Source organism: Bubalus bubalis, chromosome 13, assembly GCF_019923935.1.
Source record: "Bubalus bubalis isolate 160015118507 breed Murrah chromosome 13, NDDB_SH_1, whole genome shotgun sequence".
NCBI lineage: Eukaryota > Metazoa > Chordata > Mammalia > Artiodactyla > Bovidae > Bubalus > Bubalus bubalis.
This window is the reverse complement of record NC_059169.1, coordinates 77,119,749-77,140,160: the sequence shown is the minus strand read 5'-3', so window position 1 is coordinate 77,140,160 and position 20,412 is coordinate 77,119,749. Positions and strand designations below refer to the sequence as shown.

At 38.0% G+C, this 20,412-nt stretch overlaps 1 protein-coding gene across 7 annotated transcripts in view; it reads left to right on the top strand.

The window, feature by feature from the left end:
• The window catches only part of DGKH (diacylglycerol kinase eta), a 206,891-nt gene that overhangs the window by 148,623 nt on the left and 37,856 nt on the right, over positions 1–20,412 (top strand). For all 7 annotated transcript variants that reach the window (XM_025263040.3, XM_025263039.3, XM_025263037.3 and 4 more), the window contains 7 exons: positions 380–488; positions 624–763; positions 6,137–6,221; positions 8,152–8,237; positions 13,890–13,989; positions 16,297–16,570; positions 17,490–17,612. In XM_025263040.3, coding sequence (XP_025118825.3) covers positions 380–488; positions 624–763; positions 6,137–6,221; positions 8,152–8,237; positions 13,890–13,989; positions 16,297–16,570; positions 17,490–17,612 — 917 coding nt within the window. The remainder of the gene's footprint in view (positions 1–379; positions 489–623; positions 764–6,136; positions 6,222–8,151; positions 8,238–13,889; positions 13,990–16,296; positions 16,571–17,489; positions 17,613–20,412) is intronic.

The window sequence follows — 20,412 nt, the reverse complement described above, 5'->3', positions numbered from 1 at the left end:
GGTATTAATATGCTACTCATGGAAATAATATATCCTTGTGATAGAAAGAAAAAAAATCACTACTTTTACTATCGCCTATCACTTAACCTTTAATAATCTTTCCTGGGTTCTGCTTCTTTTTTGTTTTTGCATTTCTCATTCCCCTTTCTTCCTAATTTTGTCTCCATTTCTGTGTATAATCCTCTTTCCTCTTTATGATTAAGACATTTTTGTGAGTTCCACATTGCACTCAAATTAATTTTTATAGTATGATTCACCTGTAAGAGTTCTTATATTTAATCTGAACATGAGTACCAATATGTAACAATAGAATGACAAAAAAATTGGGGAGAGTGATTTTTATTCACTTATCCTAAAATAAAATACTTCTTACTTTCAGTTTAAGATTATTCCAGAAGTTTGACAATTTCCGGATTCTTGTTTGTGGAGGAGATGGAAGTGTAGGTTGGGTTTTGTCAGAAATTGATAAGCTCAACTTGAACAAACAGGCAAGTGGTCATCATTCTTTTCGTTGCTAGTTACCATGAATGTGTCCTAACCTGCTGCCCAGTGAAGTGCAGAAATGTCAGAGTCCCTCTCTCTCGACTTGTCTGAGGTCTCCTGTGGGGCTGTTTTTTTTTCAGTGTCAGCTGGGAGTACTGCCTCTGGGTACAGGAAACGACCTTGCCCGGGTTCTCGGCTGGGGAGGCTCGTACGATGACGACACCCAACTTCCTCAGATACTTGAGAAGCTGGAACGAGCCAGTACCAAAATGTTGGACAGGTAATAACAAATTCTCTTCTAAAACTAGATTGAAAGCAGCATACTGATATCCTCTTTTTGATCATTAGGATTGTACGGACAGTAAGCCCATGAAGGGTTCCACCCTTGTGGTCTGGAACAGAGCCTGACACAGAACAGACACTCTGTAAATATGTTTTTTGAGTGAATGAATGAATTTTTTTTAATGAGAAGACCAGTTTAATGAACCCATTATTTTAAAGATAGATGGCTACATTAATGCTTACTGTTGTTTAGTTGCTCAGTCATGTCCTGTTTGTGGCCCCATGGACTGTAGCCCCCTAGTCTCCTCTGTCGGTGAGATTTTCCAGAGAAGAATAATGGAGTAGGTTTCCATTTCCTTCTCCAGGGGATCTTCCCAGCCCAGGGATTGAAACCCCGTCTCCTGCCTTGGCAGGCAGATTCTTTACCACAGAACCTTTTGGAAAGCTCAAGTAATACTAATTACTTTTAACTGCTGTTTGGGTCAGAAAGCTTAAATAGTTAATTTGGGGGGTGTCTTTTGATGAATATACAAGGTATGGCCCTTTCCTCTTCTGGTTTCATGACAACCAAAGAAAACATACAAACTTTAGATAGTGTATCTTCTTAATTATACATGTTAATAAGAAATTGAGCCAACAAAATACTAAAAAATATAATCCTTTCCCAGGGACAGGAAAATGCTAGGAAAACAGCTTCACATGGACGAGCCATCACTGTTTTTATGGTATTCTGGATTGCATCTCTTAACTGCTCTCTCTCTAAATACCTCACATATAAAAAGAAAAAAAAAACAGTCTGTGTGACCTGAGTATTATGGAGGAGGTGTTTATAATTGACATATAGGGAGCAACTGGGCTTCCCTAGTGGCCCAGTGATAAAGAATCCATCTGCCAGTGTAGGAGATGTGGGTTTGATTACTCCATCAAGAAGCTCCCCTGGAGAAGGAAATGGCTACCCACTCCAGTATTCTTGCCTAGAGAATGCCATGGACAGAGGAGCCTAGTAGGCTACAGTCTATGGGGTTGCAAAGAGTCAGACACGACTGCACGCAGGCACATAAGGAGCAACCAGGACTCAGTAAGCAGTAACCTCCATCATCACTGGAACACAAATGTCAAAATCTCATTATAAACTCTAGCTAGCATGAATCAAAACAACTCTGATAGGATTAGCCATCTGTGGAACTCTTCCCGAAAATAACAAAATCTCATCAGGGAGCCACCAATCCAAAATGTAATTACTCTAAAATAAGCTGTAATCTAATTAATGGTAACCTTGCCTATCATAAGGTAATGTTGCAATGGCTGATTCTTCTGCAGACAGGATATTTAAAAAGAAAGCTAGGTTGGTGGGCATTTATCTGTGTTAATCCCAAACCAGTCATGAGAGGGATCCCCCTGTACTTTGGGAGCATAAAGTGGACTCAGTCTCCAGTCTTTAAAAGAGTCTGGAGGTGGTTTCCCGGAAAACTGCCCAATTCAGCGCTTACCAAACCTCACAAGGTATTTTAAATGGCTTTTTCTTGTAAATTTAAATACCACGCTCCCCATAACCTAGGAAATACTGTGAGGCAGTTCCTCTGCACTGGGTGTGTGCTTTTCCCTTGTATGTTATAAAAATTAATGTCTCCAGGTGGTTAGCAGAGAAACAACACCCCTGTGGCAAAATTCCTTAATGCAGACCTGCAAAAAAAAAAGTGAAAGTGAGTCGCTCAGTTGGGTTCGACTCTGCAACCCCATGGGCTATACAGTCCATGGAATTCTCTAGGCCAGAATACTGGAGTGAAGCCTTCCTCTTCTCCAGGGGATCTTCCCACAGGGATCGAACCCAGGTCTCCCTCATTGCAGGTGGATTCTTTACCAGCTGAGCCACAAGGGAAGCCCCCAACACCACCCCCCCCAAAATAAAGGGGATTTAAAAAGCTAGGACTGTTGTTAGAAACATAAGACAATTTTGTTCCTGTGCTTTCTTTACTAATTTAAGAATTGTTGTTGTTGTTCAGTCACTAAGTCATGTCCAACCCCATGGACTGCAGCATTCCAGGCTTCCCTGTCCTTCACTATCTCCTAGAGTTTGCTCAAACTCATGTTCATTGAGCTGGTGATACCATCCAACCATCCCATCCTCTGTCACCTACTTCAGTCAGTCAGAAGGCCACAGGATAACAGGATATCTTTAGCTGATTGTTGTCATCATTCAGTTGTTAAGTTGTGTCCAATTCTTTGCCACTCATGGACTATAGCATGCCAAGGCTTCCCTTTCCTTCACCATCTCTCAGAAGTTTGCTCAAAGTCATGTCTATCGAGTCAGTGATGCCATCCAACTATCTCATCCTTTGTCACCCCTTTCTCCTCCTGCCTTCAGTCTGTCTCAGCATCAGGGTCTTTTCCACTGAGTCGGCTCTTTGAATCAGGTGGCCAGAGTATTAGAGCTTCAGCTTCAGCATCAGTCCCTCCAATGAATATTCAGGGGTGATTTCCTTTAGGGTTGACTGGTTTGATCTTGCAGTCCAAGGGACTCCTCAAGAGTCTTTTCCAGCACCACAATTTGAAAGCATCAATTCTTTAGCACTCAGCCTTCTTTATGGTTCAACTCTCACATCCGTACATGACTACTGGAAAAACCATAGCTTTGATTATATGGACCTTTGTCAGTACAAGTGGAAAATTGATGTTTAATAATATTCCACATTATATATGCTTTTTCATATATATTAACTTATTTGAACTTCCCTCAGATGGTAAAGCGTCTGTCTACAATGTGGGAGACCTGGGTTCGATCCCTGGGTCGGGAAGATTCCCTGGAGAAGGAAATGGCACCCCACTCCAGTACTATTGCCTGGAAAATCCCATGGATGGAGGAGCCTGGTAGGCTACAGTCCATGGGGTCGCAAAGAGTCGGACACGACTGAGCGACTTCACTTTAACTTATTTAGTCCTCAAAACGGCACTGGCTAAGAAAAGCATTATGATGACTATTTCACAAAGATGAATGTTGAGTTTTCTAGAGACAGTGGGAGTAAGAATGATTAATATTTTTGGCTGCCTGGCACATCTAGTTGCTTTTCTTAATAGAATATCATCTCGTTTAATCCTCACTATACATTTAGAGATGGTTAATACTATTCTATCTTACAGGGTAAAAGGCTCAGGAGATTTCTTTTGTTTTCAAGGTCAAATTGCGAATAAGCGGTTGAACCGATTGTCTACACCAAAATACAGACTGTTTCCAAGGGCCTTTGTTCAACACTGCACTCACTCTTTAATGCGCATGCGTGCATGCTAAGTCGCTTCAGTCGTGTCCGACTCTTTGCGACCCCATGGACTGCAGCCCACCAGGCTCCTCTGTCCATGGGATTCTCCAGGCAAGAGTACTAGAGTGGGTTGCCATGCCCTCCCTCCAGGGGATCTTCCCAACCCAAGGATTGAATTTGGGAAGCCCTTAATGCACATAATCACCACCAAACTGGTTCTTACTTCCTGCCTCCAGCTCTGCCTAGTCGGTACCAATGAGCATTCCTTCCTGGCTTGTGCTGAGACTTTCTCCTGTTTCTTCAGCTCCAGTCATTTGCCAATAAAGGGAAGAGGTATAGGTGGAAGGTCAAAGACACTTGGGTGGATTTCTTTCCCAATTCTTTAACCGTCCTTTGACCAGAGAAGTATTTCCAGGTATACAGAACTTGACTTCCTGGTTTTCAGTTGTGATTTTTCCCTTTTTGAAGTTTTACAAAGTTTTATTATTTTATTCATTGCTTTTATTACATCTGTTTTTGGCACCAGAATATAAGCTTTATTAGAGAGGTCATATTCACTTTTCTATTACCAGACCCTTGAATACTGTCAGTGTGAGATGTTCAGTATATACCTGTTGCATGGATGCATGAAGGAAAGAATGACTTTTTATGCTCAAATATGTATATTTATAATGAGGGTTTCCATGCCGGCTCAGCAGTAAAGAATCTGCCTGCAATACAGGAGATGGCGGTTTGATTTCTGGGTCAAGAAGGAAATGGCAGCCCACTCCAGTATTCTTTCTGGGAAAATCCCATGGACAGAGGAGCCTAGCAGGCTGCAGTCCATGGGGTCTCAGACTTAGATACAACTTAGTGACTAAACCAGCAACAGGCATATATTTATAATATATTCATATCAAGAGTTGAATAGTAGTTATACACATCTATTTAGTTTACACACCCTAACAGATAACCTATATCTTTCCGGGAATTCTCTCAGAATTTGAATTTTTATGCAGACTTATTAGTCTGATTGATATACTAGGTTCTGTTTACATACTGATGCTAATCTTGGGATTTTCCTCTAGGTTCTGTCACTGTGATATGCTTTTCTTAAAGTTTCATAATTTGTAATACTGCTCTCATTATGCTTTGTGTCTTTTAAAAGTCTTTATTTCACGTCTTGTTACTGACAATAATAATGTCTATACCCAATTGTTCTTCTCAAGTATTGAAATTATTTTAGATAAATGACTGAATTTATCTGGAGTTGATTGCTTATGTCTAACACCAAATGATTCAGTGTTTGGTTTGAAATTAATGTTTACAGCTAATTGAAATGAATTTGCTTCAGTCAAGCATTGTTTCTATTAATATTTTCCTCTCAATTCCACACTTATTTTCTTAATTTAAGAAGGACTATTTAGCTAATTTCCATTTCATATCTGTATAAGCTGACTTGGTAAGAGTGATTGTTACCTGCAGAATGATTTATTTTTCATAGGTGAACTTATTTAATCTTGGACATTATTTTAGAATTTGGGGTTGTGACCCATTAGTAACTTTTATAATCTAGTTAGAAATTGCAGTGAGCATTATTTAAAAAGTAAAACAGAAAAGAACAGAAAAGTCATAATGCTTTGCACTTAGTGAAGAGGGGCAGTCTTGTTACATATGTACATTTCTTACTGTGGGCCATGGCCTTCAAATGTTTGAAAGTCTCCAATCAGAGATTTGGTAAGATAGGGAAATCATAAATTATGAATTCAGCATTTTATGAGATGATGATAAGTCCATCTCTTCCCATACTTGGTAAACATGTTCATGAATGTATGTGCATGTGTATGTGAGGGGCTTCCCTGGTGGCTCAGGTAGTAAAGAATCTGCCTGCAATGCAGGAGACCCGGGTTCCATCCCTGGGTCAGGAAGATCCCTGGAGGAGGAAATGGCAACCTACTCTAGTATTCTTGCCCGGAGAGTCCCACGGACAGAGGAGCCTGTTGGGCTATAGTCCATGGGGTCGCAAAAGAGTCAGACATGACTGAAGTGACTTAGCATGAGCATGTGTGGATGTGAGGTGAGAACAAAATCCATTAAATTTTAAAGGAATTTTAGACCAGATATTCTTCTCCCTTCAGGTGGAGTATTATGACCTATGAACTCAAATTGCCGCCAAAAGCTTCTCTACTTCCCGAACCTCCAGAGGCATCTGAAGAATTTTATGTAAGACTTTAACTCTTTAACGGTTTATCATTTGAAAACAGAGTTGAGTATCTTGAACAATAAAAAAAAAACATGTATAAGATCTGGTAGCATCTTCACTTAATTGTAATTGTTCCCATTTGGGGTTTGGTCTCACTGACTGCCTCTAGTCCTCCCCTCTGGAGGAAAGAATCCTTATCATCCCGGTTAGGGTCCTTCCCCAACACCCTCCTTGGCTGTGTGAATTCAGCCACATCACTCGCCTTCGTGGGTCTCGTCTTCATGGACCTTACCTGTTGAGGAGGCGCCATGTTGGGAGGATTGAAGGAGGTGATGAGGTGTGGAAAGCACCGCGCATGCAGACTCCCTTGCTCCCACCCCAAGAGAATTCTCCCTGAATGGTCTTCCTGCCTGTTTACTCTTTCCAGCAGGGCTCTAGGGAGGCCAGCTGATGCCAGGCTCAGGTCAGCTTTCACTCATCTCCTGCATCAGCCATGAGCACCTGTTTGATTCTTAGGTGTTCACCCAGCTCCCTAAATAACCTCCAAGCACACCAATACTTGTTGCCAGAATATTGTAGAATTTCTCTCTTCCTACTTTGCCTGCTGTGTTGAGGGCGTATCAGAATAACCTCCCTAGGTTAAGGTTCTGTAGGTTAAGCCTGTTGATCAAGATAAAACAAGGGAAGACAGTGCCCTTCATTCCATCCCTGCTCCAGACCGTTAATAGCTACAGTGTTTAGACGTTCTTAAAGACTACCTTCTGATTAAACCTCAAAGCACTGGAGATTTTAAAAAGAACGTAATTTTCAAAGGATTATTCTCTGACTTACTAAGACCGTTTAATCTATGACAGCTTATTTTTCCCTCTAGAAAAATTCGTCTGTTTATTTTACAGTTGAAATCTTTGTTTTGTCATTAAGAAAATTATGATCTTGTCAAAACTAAGGAAGGGAATAATATCTAGAAACATGGGCTTTATTTCTTATAGAAACTAATTGTATTTAATTTTTTTCCCTGGTACAGAAATAGCAAAAACTGCTTCTAAAAAATTGGGAAAATACAAAAACATCTAAGAAGGAAAAGAAAAATTTTATTTATAGTCCTGCCACCCAGAGGTGCATGTGTGCTAAATCACTTCAGTCACATCCGACTCCTTGTGACCCCATGGACTGTAGCCCGGTAGGCTCCTCTGTCCATAGGATTCTCCAGGCAAGAATACTGGAGTGGGTTGCCATGCCCTCCTCCAGGGGATCATCCCGACCCAGGAATCAAATCTGTGTCTCTTATGTCTCCTGCATTGGCAGGCAGGTTCTTTACCACTAGTTCCACCCGAGAAGCCCTAATTACTAATATTTAATAATTACTGTTAAAGATGAATATATTTTCTACTTTATTTCCAGCAGCATTTTTGTTTTTGTTTATAAGAATATTTTATCCAACTGTAAACATAAAGGTTTTATAGGAACCAATCTTTTAATGTTACCAATTTTCTCTCCAAAGGGACAAAAGGAGGAGATTATTTTGCTTTTCTTACTTCAGAGATGTCTATCTCCCAGCATATAAAATAAAGCTAGACAATTTACTTTTATCACATGTGTAGTCACTAAATATAAGGTACAAATGTAATTGCATGGAAGAAGGCTATTTTTAGTGTAAAAGATTTTGAATGAAACTTCCTACAAAATTTTAAATGGATTTTCTGGGTTTATCTGAGAATATGAATTAAGGAATCCAGAAACTAAACACCTTTCAGAGAAAGGAAATACTTATCTGTTGTGTATAATGACTCTCGTAGATGTATTTATTTCATTAAAGTCATTTATATTTCGTTATAGCCATTGCCGTGTGTCACATGCGTCAAGATGATGCCATTTTTGAAGCACTATAACAGAGTTGTATGAATGCCAGCAACAGTAATACAGGGTAGGTTTTTTTTTTATTTTTTTCAGATGACAATTTATGAAGACTCAGTTGCAGCTCATCTTACAAAAATCCTCAATTCTGATGAACATGCAGTGGTCATATCTTCTACCAAGTGAGTTGTGGTGTTCAAGTCATGAAATAGTTATATGGTGAAAATGCGAGGAAAGCATTTTATCTTTCTTATTTAAACAAACATTTATGATTAATTATAATGTGGAAAACACAGTTTACTATAATTCATTATTTCCATAAACACTACTATTTAGGGATCGTTCACATCGGAAAAAGGAAAATAACAAGGAGATTTTTCAAAATGACATTTCTCAGCATGGTTAAATTTTGTAATTATATTTGAATTCAAAGTGATCAGATTTTAATTGTTGATTCCATACATGGACCCCCAAACTATTTTATTGTTCCAAATGTTGCCTGGGTAGAATTTAGGATTTTGGTTTGAAGCATCCTCTACTGGCATCATGAGAAATGGAAAATCAGCTGGAGGAAGGGGTGAAACTCACTCAAATTTTCAACTAATAAGGGAAAGTAAAAACATGCTTTAGGATTCTGGTTCAGCAAGGAAATATTACCGATACACAGAAAGAAGTGAGAAAGAGGAAGTAAAGAAAGGGGACGGGAAAGTGGTGGAGGAAAAAAAGACATAAAATTTAGTATGTTATATACTTAATTAGCAAATAAATCAAGGAAAGACAAGATAAATCATTATAACCAAATTTGCTTGTGACAAAAGTACAGACGTAGTGACAGTCGCTTTTGATGCCACAACCCAACCCCCAGGAAGGGGAGATATGACCGAGCAGTAGGAGAAGGCTTGAGCGGTGTAAGTCAAGGGCGCACACTGGTGGTCCAGATTGGTGGGCTCCAGAGCTCTTTGATGGACAGTGCTGCTACTGGGTTTTTGGGTTTGATGCCTCGGTTGGGTGTTTTCTAATTAGTTGTATTGCTTTATGGTGAAATGTACAAATCTCAACTTTATCCCAGGCCTTAACACTTCCTATGGCCTTTTTCATCTTGGGCCAAATCCATAGTCTAAAGTTACTTCCTTAGGTATTTCTGAAGGTACTTCTACAAGGAAGCTATTTGCATTTGCACTCTGGCCCTACAAGTCAAATGTTTCTTTACAGGACATTTTAAAGGATATTGTTAGAAAGCATGAAAAGTTGAAATGGGACCTTTTTAAAGGGATAAAAAGTTGCAGAATTATTCTTCAATATAGTTAAGTAAATATTGTATTTGGCCACCTCTCTTAGTTTGGATGTTAGCAGAGCTTTAATATTGAACTTTGTGTATTTGATGTGTTTGGTTACTGCCTCCTTTACATGTTATATATTTTTATTTTATTTCTTTAAGAGTATAATTGACTTATAACATTTTTAAAAATAAAATTTTATGCAGAATCTCAATATTTAAAAACTAAAATTCTATTTGTTGACATTAATATGCTGGATAGGATTAAGTTTTTGGTTATTTATGAGAAAAAATAAGCAATAAGGTTACAGGTGACAGTTTTAGTTTATATTCAATGCAGTTTCCAGTTATCTGCATTTTATGTTGGTTATGTAATTGTAAGGAGGACATTTTATTTATTAATTGAGGACAACTTCCTTACAACTATGTAACCAACATAAAATACAGAAATAGCTGGAAAACTGCATTGAATATAGTCCAAGACTTGCCCCAAAAGTAGTGAATTCAAAATTAAAAGCTAACATAGTATTGTTCTCTTACATGCTTAATGATTTGAGAACATTTTTAAAATTATAGTCTATATTTCTAAGTGAAATTTTAATCTAGCCTTGGTGGAATCCTTGAAATATTTCTGAAAAATATCTCGAAAACCACTGACATAAGTCGCAGTGCTGTGCTGTGTCAGTCTGAGGTCCTAGATGAGATTCAGCCATTTGCTGGCTTTGTGACCCATGTCTGTTTTATCAAGTGTAAGAATGGAAAGAATGCCTGTCCTTCCTCCCTCATGGAACTGTTAGGGGAATTAACTTGAGGAACGAAATAAATATAGAACTTATGAAGTACAGAGTGCTGTATTAAATTATGGTGTCGTCACCTCATGTTTTACCCAACTGCATTTCACATTTTTTCTTTGACCTTGACCTGGCTCCTTGTCTAGCCTCTATTAGCTTAGCTTTGGATTTCTCTCTGACTGACTGGCTTGCCTTTAAGCAGACTCTGTTTCTGTCTCGGTCCCCTCTTTCTTGTCACTCGTCCAGGTGCCCAGACCTGCCCAGATGCCCGACCTTTGCAACTGCAGATTAAAATTCAAGGGGATTTGCCATAATGAGGTTCAAGAGAGAAAAGATGGGACTATATGCAATAACTTGGTGCCAGTAATATAGTAATAGTACCAGCATAGTATGTTTTTACTATGCCAGTAGTACCAATATAGTACATTTGTATATCAGTATAGTATATTTTTGAGTTTTTTTTTCTTTTGGCCTCACCAAGTGGCATGCAGAATCTGAGTTCCCCAACCAGGGATCAAACCTGCGCCCGCTGCAATGGAATTGCAGAGTCTTAGCTGCTGGACTGCCAGGGAAGGTCCCTACTTTGATTTTTGTTACAGACTTTTTACAGGCATACAAAAAAATTGAGACATTAGTATAATGATTTTCTACCATACCTATCACTCAGCTTCAGTATTTTGTCAATAGTTTGTTATCTACTCCCCACTTTCTCTTGCTGGTATATCTAAGCAAATCCTGGAAATCATTTTATTCCACTTTCAGTTTGTATATCCAATAATTTTTTTAAAGTCTAATAAAATTAATAATAATTACTCAACTTATATTCCATTTCTTTGATTTTCTTGAAGTTCCTTTTTTTTTAAACAGTTGATTCATTCAAATCAAAATCCTAACAAGGTACATATTGCCTTTAGATTTTATGTCTCTAAAACATGGAAAATCTGTAATATTTCTCCCTGCTTTAAAAAAATTATGTTATTGAAGCATGATATATACACGATAAAGTGCTCAAACCATAAAGGTACAACTCGTGCTTAGAAAAAAATAACACACATTCACACTCACATTCTTCTGACCATCACCCAGATAAAATAAAGCACCTCTTTCTCTTGTTAGTGCCATTTAATTATTGAATGATACAATATTGAGGCAGAACATTTTTTAAATAAGCCTCCTGTTTTTTATGTTTATATTTGTTTCATAAGATAGTAATTCTCAGTAGCTTAAGCTATTTTTAACTATTTTTAAATGTTGAAAATGCTGATGAAAAAGCTGTATATAAGTAGGTTAACTAATGTAGTTCATCAACACAACATCAATATTTCTTTGACTTTGAAATTTTGTCAGTCCAGTAAGACAACATGAGTTATCTTCTGAGACTCAGAAGCACTAAAATTAGTCATTATAGATGTCATTTATTAATAAAAATGAAAAGCAGGTTATTAAGTAAATGCAATTTGCTCTGTAGACAAAACTTCTCAGAAAATGGGATCACTAGCAGGAAACAAAATAATAAAATTGGAATCATTGTCTTAGAACCATAGCATTTTAGATTTAGGGACTATCTTAGAGATAACTTAGGCAGCCCCCCTCACTGTACAGATGAGGTATGATATATAGTCGTTAGACTCTTTCCTCAGAGCACATAGGTAGGGATTTTAATATATTATGCATTGACACTTATAAATCACCTTTAATTTTTGATTGGAACTTCTTAATATCAGATTAAGAATGAAATTTTCGGGTTCTGATGGTATGGTCCCTGCCTACCAATATGTGATCCTGCTTGGGCACCGTTGCCATATTTTTCTTACTGTATCATTTGCATGTTTTATTGTCATATATCTCTCGTAAAAAATAAGTGAAAACTGATAAGTGACGGTACTGCTACTGGTAAGTATGGATCTCATAACTGAGATGATGGTGGGAACCATCAGGCATGCTAACTGTGGACTTTTGTTAGGTTCAACTGAATATTCAATGCACGTGTTTGTTCAGCTTGAAGAGAGAGGGCAAAACTAAAGAAATACAGTGCTGGAAATGCTTCATTAAAATAATAACTAACATCAATTAAATATGTAATTAGGAATTTAAAATATTTTTAGCTCTGTTTGAAGGTGCACGTGCCACTTTCACTCATTTGATTTTTGTGCGTGTTTTCTGGCAGTCTTTATGTATTAAGGGGGAAATTGTATCAGTTGGAGAATGTTTTTTGTATTACTATGGTAGGTACATCTTAAACCTGTTTTTCCCCAATTTTGCAAGTTCCTGGTTGGTGTGACTTTGAAATCATACTGCATTTAAGTATATATTTTATTTCTATTTAAAAACTCTACCCATTTAGGTGTAACAAGAAATGAATTCATCCCTCTGGATTATAATAAATATCCTCTATCTTCTGGAATATGGAACTTAATGAACCATGAGATTCCTCCAGCTAAGTGGCCAGTGTTGTCCTAACACAGAATCCTAAAGGCCATAGAAGAAATTTCATAGTAGCCTGTCTTAATATTTCAAGAAATTCCATAGAAGTATTATACATAAAACAAAGAAGACCAAATGACATGAAACACATGAATGAATCTCTAATAAACTAGAGTCTGTAGAAATTTGAGTTTAAAAGGGTGATCAAAAAGGTTGAAGGTTAGGAAGTATTCCCTTTTGTCCAAGTGACACCTAGAAACTGTTGCCAAAGGACAAAACAAAAATTGTTTGGAGTAATTTATTTATTTCTTAGATGATAAATGTGAAGGTTTGGAGTGTGTGTGTGTGTGTCCCTTATATCTATTGAATGGCTTGATTTCATAGTTATTTAAGTATCTGAAAACTTTATGTTGCTCACATACCAGAGAAAATTGTCAGTATAATAGAAAAAATAACTGGTGGAATCTTCTTTTTCTTAAAATTCCTCAACTTCTATCAGTGTTAAAGAGAAATACTATTTTTTAAACAGTCTGATTTTGTTTTCAAAAATCACTTTATAAGCTCTTGCTTCAGAAAGCTGCTCATACCATTCTGTTGGTTGTAGTTTTTAATCCAACACCAGTTCTAGGCTTTTGACAAATTTTGTTTTTATTTCAGATGATTTTTTTTCTTTTTAGTCTATTTCATTGCAAAGAAACCAAATGTAATTAAAAGAAACAAACAGATAAACCATGTATTGCTGACACTAACAAGACCTAAATTCAATTAGTCTGCATGGTATCGCATTAGTTATCTTAAGGGAGGTGGGGAGGAGATTGGATTTATAGAGAATATAAGTCAGTTCAAGTTGGCAGGTTGGTTTCCAGCATAATGTACAACCTCTTTTCCCTTCAGGAAAGATATACTTCCAAATTACACATATAATGAATAGAAGAGCAACAGGGACATCATCAGTGACAAATTGTTTGTTTGTTCAACACTGCAAATTCTATTATAAGAATACGTAAGACGCAGAAGATAATGATTTATATTTTAAATACAATCTAAAACTACTCTTCTCAAGAATTTAAAGCATTTAAATATTTGAGAAAAACTTGATATAACCTTAAAACGACTTATTTCAATTATGTAGAGCAAGGCTTATTCATATATCCATTTATCACTTCGAATGTCCTGAACTGATCTAGGGCCTGCCACACAGCAGATATAAGTTTGGGTTTATAAAGCAATGTTCCTGATACTTTAACAGTTTACTCAATTGCGCTTATTTTTAAATATGTTTGTAAATCAAAGCAAAGCAGCTTTCTGAGTTTCCTGAATTGCACAATTTCTTTTGCTCAAAGGATACTCTGTGAGACTGTAAAGGACTTCGTTGCCAAAGTAGAAAAAGCACACGAGAAAACGCTGGAAAAAGCTGTTGCAGCCGATGCCGTGGCCAATAAAGTAAGCGGGACACGTTCAGGGCGGGAAGGTCTTTTACAATGTGAACATCAAACTGTGTTTTACAGCTAAATTGATTAAGTGGCTTTCCTGCTAAGGCATCTCAAGGCAAGAGAAAATTGCTTTTGTATCAGATATGAGGATTTAAAACATATGCTATTTTTTTCCCTTTTTTTGGAGTATAATTGCTTTATAATGTTGTGTTAGTTTCTGCTTTACAATGAAGTGAACCAGTTAGAAGTTTACAAATATCCCTCTTGGACCTCCCTCCCATTGGTACCTACGAAAACTGCATTGCTGAAGACCAACAATCTGAACTTGATAACTCACCTCCTTTTCCCCACTGGTTGACATTCTGAAGGAGAAATGCACAGTAGTTGGGTCATATGGGGGAAATTGCTAGGCAGCTGGTGCTTCAGTGGGGAGAGGAATGGTTTTCCATTTCCAGGCAAACCTTGACCACCCAAGTTCCCTGCCAGAATGGTAGTTCGGATTCCCCGAATATTATAGTCCTCGGCATCTTTCAGGTTTCTGTCTCTTGCTTTGCCTTTTTTCTTGATAGGTACCTTTTTTCCCTTTGTGAGCTATCTTAGGCTAAAATAAGAACAGTTTACTGAACCCTGAAAGCCACTGTCTTTGCTTTCATTTGCTAACAATAGGGCATTCTTACAGAAGGTTTGGCTCTCTGGGACTTTGCAAAGGCATGATCTTCCCTAGCTGTGGATGGTGGTTGGATTGAGTGGAAGGGAAAGAAAATAGAAATAATACATCTGAAGTTTTCGGCCTCTTTCTCGTATTTTTCTACTCTGTGGAGAGCTTCAGAAAACAGAGACCCTGTGTCATTACACGCTTTTCTCCTGACTATTTCCGCTGTGACTTTGTCTTGGCCTGTGATCAAAAAAAAGGCAGAGAGGACTGGAAATTTGTGTGGAGATAACAGGTACATTAGGCAGCAGCATCAGTAGCTTTGGGCTCCCCAGGTGAAGCTAGTGGTAAAGAACTAGGCTGCCAGTAGGAGACATAAGAGATGTGGGTTCTATCCCAGAGTCGGGAAGATCCCTGGAGAAGGAAATGGCACGCCGCTCCTGTATTTTTGCCTGGAGAATGCCATGGACAGAGGAGCCTGGCGGGCTGTGGTCTTTAGGTTCTCACAGAGTCAGGCACGACTGAAGCAACTAAGCAGCATGAACCATGCCTTCAGTCCTAAATGTTTCTTTACCCTTAGGAATTCAAGAAAAGCAGATGGAAACAAGGGCCCAGCACTTGTTTTCCTTTCTGCATCATTATTTCCTATCCTGGGCACATTCTTTTTCTCTTTCTTTGAGCCAATAATCCCTTAAGTACTCACACTCCTTTGCAAAACCAAAGCTTTGAAGGTGTGTTTATAAGACTAAGCCAGACTTGGCAATTTGTGATGCTCCAAACGGGGCCATAAGTTGATCACTTAAAAAATGTTTATTCAGTGTTTTGCGTGAATGCGTGTGTGCCAAGCCTCTTCATTCGTGTCCAACTCTTTGTGACCCCATGGACTGTAGTCTGCCAGGCTCCTCTGTCCATGGGATTCTCCAGGTAAGAATACTGGAGTGGGTCCTATGCCCTCCTCCAGGGGATCTTCCCAACCCAGGGGCTGAACCCTTATGTCTCCTGCATTGACAAGCAGGTTTTTTTTTTTTTTTTTTACTATTCACACCACCTGGGAAGTCCACGTTTTGTCTAATGTGTAGCAAATTTTGTATAATGTGTAAATTGTTTATGTAATGTGTCACTTTATCATGAAACTTTCTTTGTTTTCTTTTAAGGAAAAATAACTTTAGGAGGAGTGTAAAGATTTTTCACTCATGCAATGGAGTTTAAATAGTTCTGGAAGTATAAATCAGTAAATTTAGAAAATAATTGTGCAGTTTTTAAAAAAATTTAAAGTTATTTAGTCCATAGTTATCTAAAGTATAATTTATAATAGATAGCCAATTAATGATAACAGCTTCCCAGGTGGCTCAGTGATAAAGAATCCACCTGCCAATGAAGGAGACTCGGGTTCAATCCCTGGATCAGGAAAATCTCCTGGAGAAGGAAATGGCAACCCACTCCAGTATTCTTGCCTGGAAAATCCCATGGACAGAGGACCCTGGTGGGCTACAGTCTATGGGGTCACAAAGAGTCGGACATGACTTAGGGACTAAACAGCAACAAAATTAATGAAAAACATCATTGTAGGCATCTTTCCTCTAAAAAGTTGAAAACCATTCATGTAAACTATCACTTTCCATCTCCACTAAATGAAGATTCATCACTATGTTTTTGTTTTCTTAGTGTTCCATCCTAAATGAGAAGCTTGAACAACTGCTCCAGGCTTTGCACATAGAGTCCCAGGCAGGTCCAGTTCTCCCAGGCGTCAGCCCTCTCATGGTAGAAGAAGATGCTGTGGAATCTTCCAGCGAAGAATCCTTGTGTGAGAGCAAGGAACATCTCTTGGATGACACTACGAAACCCTCTTCCCAGAAGGCTGTCAAACCAAGGGAAATAATGCTACGGGCAAACAGTTTAAAGAAAGCAGTGAGGCAAGTCATTGAGGAGGCCAGAAAAGGTACACGTTAACAGAAGCAGCTTCTGGAGTTGGAAGCGTTCTTATTGCAAGCACAAGAGAATCTTCCTATTGGTCAGACTGTGCGTGCTCAGTCATGTCTGACTCTTTAGAGCCCCGTGGGCTATAGCCCACCAGGCTTCTCTGCCCATGGACTTTTCCAGGCAAGAATATTGGGGTGGGGTGCCATTTCCTACTCCACGGGATCTTGCCCCCCACCCTCTGCCAGGGATTGAACCCACAACTCTTGAGTCTCCTGCATTGGCAGGCGGATTCTTTACCACTAGCTCCAACTGGGAAGCCCATTGGTCAGACTAGACACACGTTAAAAGAATTTCAGAGATAAAGTACCCTGAAAATGTTAAAATAAAATTACAAATTACTTTTAAATCATATTTCTGAAATTAAATTTTTTAACTGGAATCTGTTAAATTCTTAAAAGAAAATCAAGCCTATAAGCTACTTTGAAAATATTTTCTTAACATTTATCTCTTAAAAGTTTATGTTGTTTTTTTAAGGGTTTTTATAAAAGTTCCACCTCTATTTTAGTTTTTCTGTATTCCTGTAATATGTGTACTTAGAATTTGAGATAGTCGACTAAAACTTAACTTTGAATAATATTCAGAAACCCTTTACGAATTGTAACTTGTGGTTGGACTTGTCTTTCATCCTCGAAGTTCTTAGATTAAATTTTTCTCTTCTGCTAAAAATATAGTTTTGAGATTTTAAAATATTTCCTTTTATAGTCTCTAGTATTAACACTTAACAGACACCACATGACCCCAGAGTTCACTGCCAATCAGTGCTTATTGGTGAATGGGAAATTTCTTTGACTTTATATTTCAATTTTCCAAGAATACGTTAATATTTATGGATCTTATTTTTGCTCATTCAAACATATTTCTCCTCTTGCTACTTAAAGTGATGGATGACCAGCCAGTTCACTCCTCTGAACTAGTTAATCAGTCATTCGATTATGATAGCACAGAAGCAGATGATTCCAAAGATCATTTAAAAGAAGATGATGCAAAAGAGTCATTAACTGGTAAGAAAACTGTGATAAGATTATTTTGGGATTAGATAAAATGTAACTCTGCTTTCTGTTTTCGAACGGCTTATTAGTATGAAATAAACTATTTGCATTTTTATTTTTAACAAGGTTTTTCAGAAATTAAAGCTTAGGTATTCATGAATGCTGAAATAATGAAGGTAACATTGTTTAGACTATTGTCAGGTACTCTCGCATCCCTTTTTATCATTTAATCTGGAAATCATCATCATAAACTAAGAATCTGGGGACCAAACATGGCTAAATATCTTAATTTTCCTCTAGGAAGAGTAACTACCAAAACTGAAGATTTTAACTTGTTTTAGCTTTCAGATTTCTTTGAGAATAATATGGAAGCTGCAGACTTCACAAGCATAAAACGTGGCATTTAAATAATTCATTGGTCCCTTGAGTTCTATTGATCAGCTAACTTTGAAAGACTAGTTCTTAATTGTATTTAAAACTCCTAGAAACTTTGAAACTGGACCATATTATAGGCCTCATGTGTCTGACCTATAACCAGTTCTTTCATATTTTACAGCGTCTTTTTGGACCTTATTTTAGACCTTTTTAGATCTTTTCCTGGAGAAGGAAATGGCAACCCACTCCAGTCCTCTTGCCTGGAAAATCCAATGGACGGAGGAGCCTGGTAGGCTGCAGTCCATAGGGTTGCTAAGAGTCGGACATGACTGAGCGACTTCACTTTTCACTTTCGTGCATTGGAGAAGGAAATGGCAACCCACTCCAGTGTTCTTGCCTGGAGAATCCCAGGGACGGTGGAGCCTGGTGGGCTGCCGTCTATGGGGTTGCACAGAGTCGGACATGACTGAAGTGACTTAGCAGACCTTTTCCAGCACATAACCCAGTTATATTAATTTAACCTTTGACCTTTTTGACCTTAAATGGCCCCATGGCAGAATATAATCCAGTGCAGGCATATTTTACACCCTTGACCAATGGTCATTGAGCCTTGGATTATTCACTGTCACTACACCCCACGCTCGTTGTTGTTGTTCAGTCTCTAAGTCGTGCCTGACTCTTTGCAACCCCATAAACTGCAGCACTCCAGGCTTCCCTATCCTTAACTATCTCCCAGAGTTTGCTCAAACTCACATCCATTGATTCGGTGATGGCTTCCAACCAGTTCATTTTCTGTTGCCCCTTATCCCACCTTCATTCTTTCCCAGCATTAGGGTCTTTTCCAGTAAGTCAACTCTTTGCATCAAGTGGCCAAAGTATTAGAGCTTCAGCTTAAGCATCAGTCCTTCCAATGAATATTCAGGGGTGATTTCCTTTAGGATGGACTGGTTTGATCTCGTTGCTGTCCAAGGGACTCTCAAGAGTCTTCTCCGGCACCACAATTTAAAAACATCAGTTCTTTGGCAGTCAGCCTTCTTTACAGTCCAACTCTCACATCCATACATGACTACTGGAAAAACCATAGCTTTGACCATACAGTCCTTTGTTGGCAAAGTGATGTCTCAACTTTTCAATACACTGTCTAGGTTTGTCATAGCTTTTCTTCCAAGGAGCAAGCATCTTTTAATTTCGTGGCTACAGGCATCATCTGCAGTGATTTTGGAGTCTGCTCTCATGATCAGCTCTAATTGTTAGAAAGTTTTTCTTCTGTCAATGTGTTGAGCTCTATATTTTCTTCCTTAAATTTCTACCCATGGTTATGTTATTATTAAAAAACGTTTTGTATGATCATGTTAAGAGAAACAACTACTGACATCTGCTTCATGGTTCAGTTTTACACGCATTATTTCATGATATTGCAGATTGCTCTTCCAGGGGACAGCCCTTACTGAAAACAGCTTTCAGGGGATCATATCCTCTTTCCACACATTGCATATTCTTTTTCCAGATTCTGTCTAGTAAATTATTTTACCAATCTAACGTGATCATTTTAAACCTTTTGTTTTTCTCATTAATGGTCAATATGATGCCCCATTAAAATATGATGCCCCATTTTGAGCAGCATCTTCCAGGTATTTCTGTAATGTAATAGCACACCAGTACTCATACACTCCTCCTTCTGGACATAGTGAACGGCTCTTTGGAGGACTGGGTTTTCAGCACTCATTGGTTTTGGTTTTCCAACCACCTACCATCCCGTCTTACTATACTGTCATGAATTTGATGCTTCTGTTGTAGTCTGCAAAGAAAACCAAAAAAATAGAGATAGAATGACGTAGATATTGTTATTGAAATAAGCATAGATTATGCAAGTCTTTATGGTACAGCATTTGTTCTTAATTTTTGCCTAGTATTCCAGTTTATTGGGCATCAGTATCTGGAAGAGTGTTTTCTAAGTTAAATCATTAACTTTCTGAAGCACATTCATTATATTATCATTGAATAAGTTGATTATTTGTATGTCTGTGATGTGCAAAATACACATTAATGTGATCAATGATATGTTACATTTAAGAAGAGCCGTGAAACATTAATTTAGTTACCTGTAGTGAAACATCAATCTTGGTCACTAGAATACTCTCTGGTTTTTTTATCAGAGATGAATATCAAAAGGTTGTTTTTAAAAGAAATTAGTTCCAGGGCTCCCATCTGTCTTAAAAAAAAAAAAAAAAGAGTTCTGTTCTGTTCCTTTTCCTTAGTGCAACTGGACAGTTTTTGAGCAGAGAGATGAGTGTGTAAGATTAATATAGTTAGTTTGTAATTAGTCTTAGGCAAAGTAAAGATAATAAGGTTTTAGAGTATTTTTAAATTGAGTTTGAGGATTACTGTTTCTTTTAAACACCTGCCAACTGCTCCTAAATCAGTTAAAGATATTTGA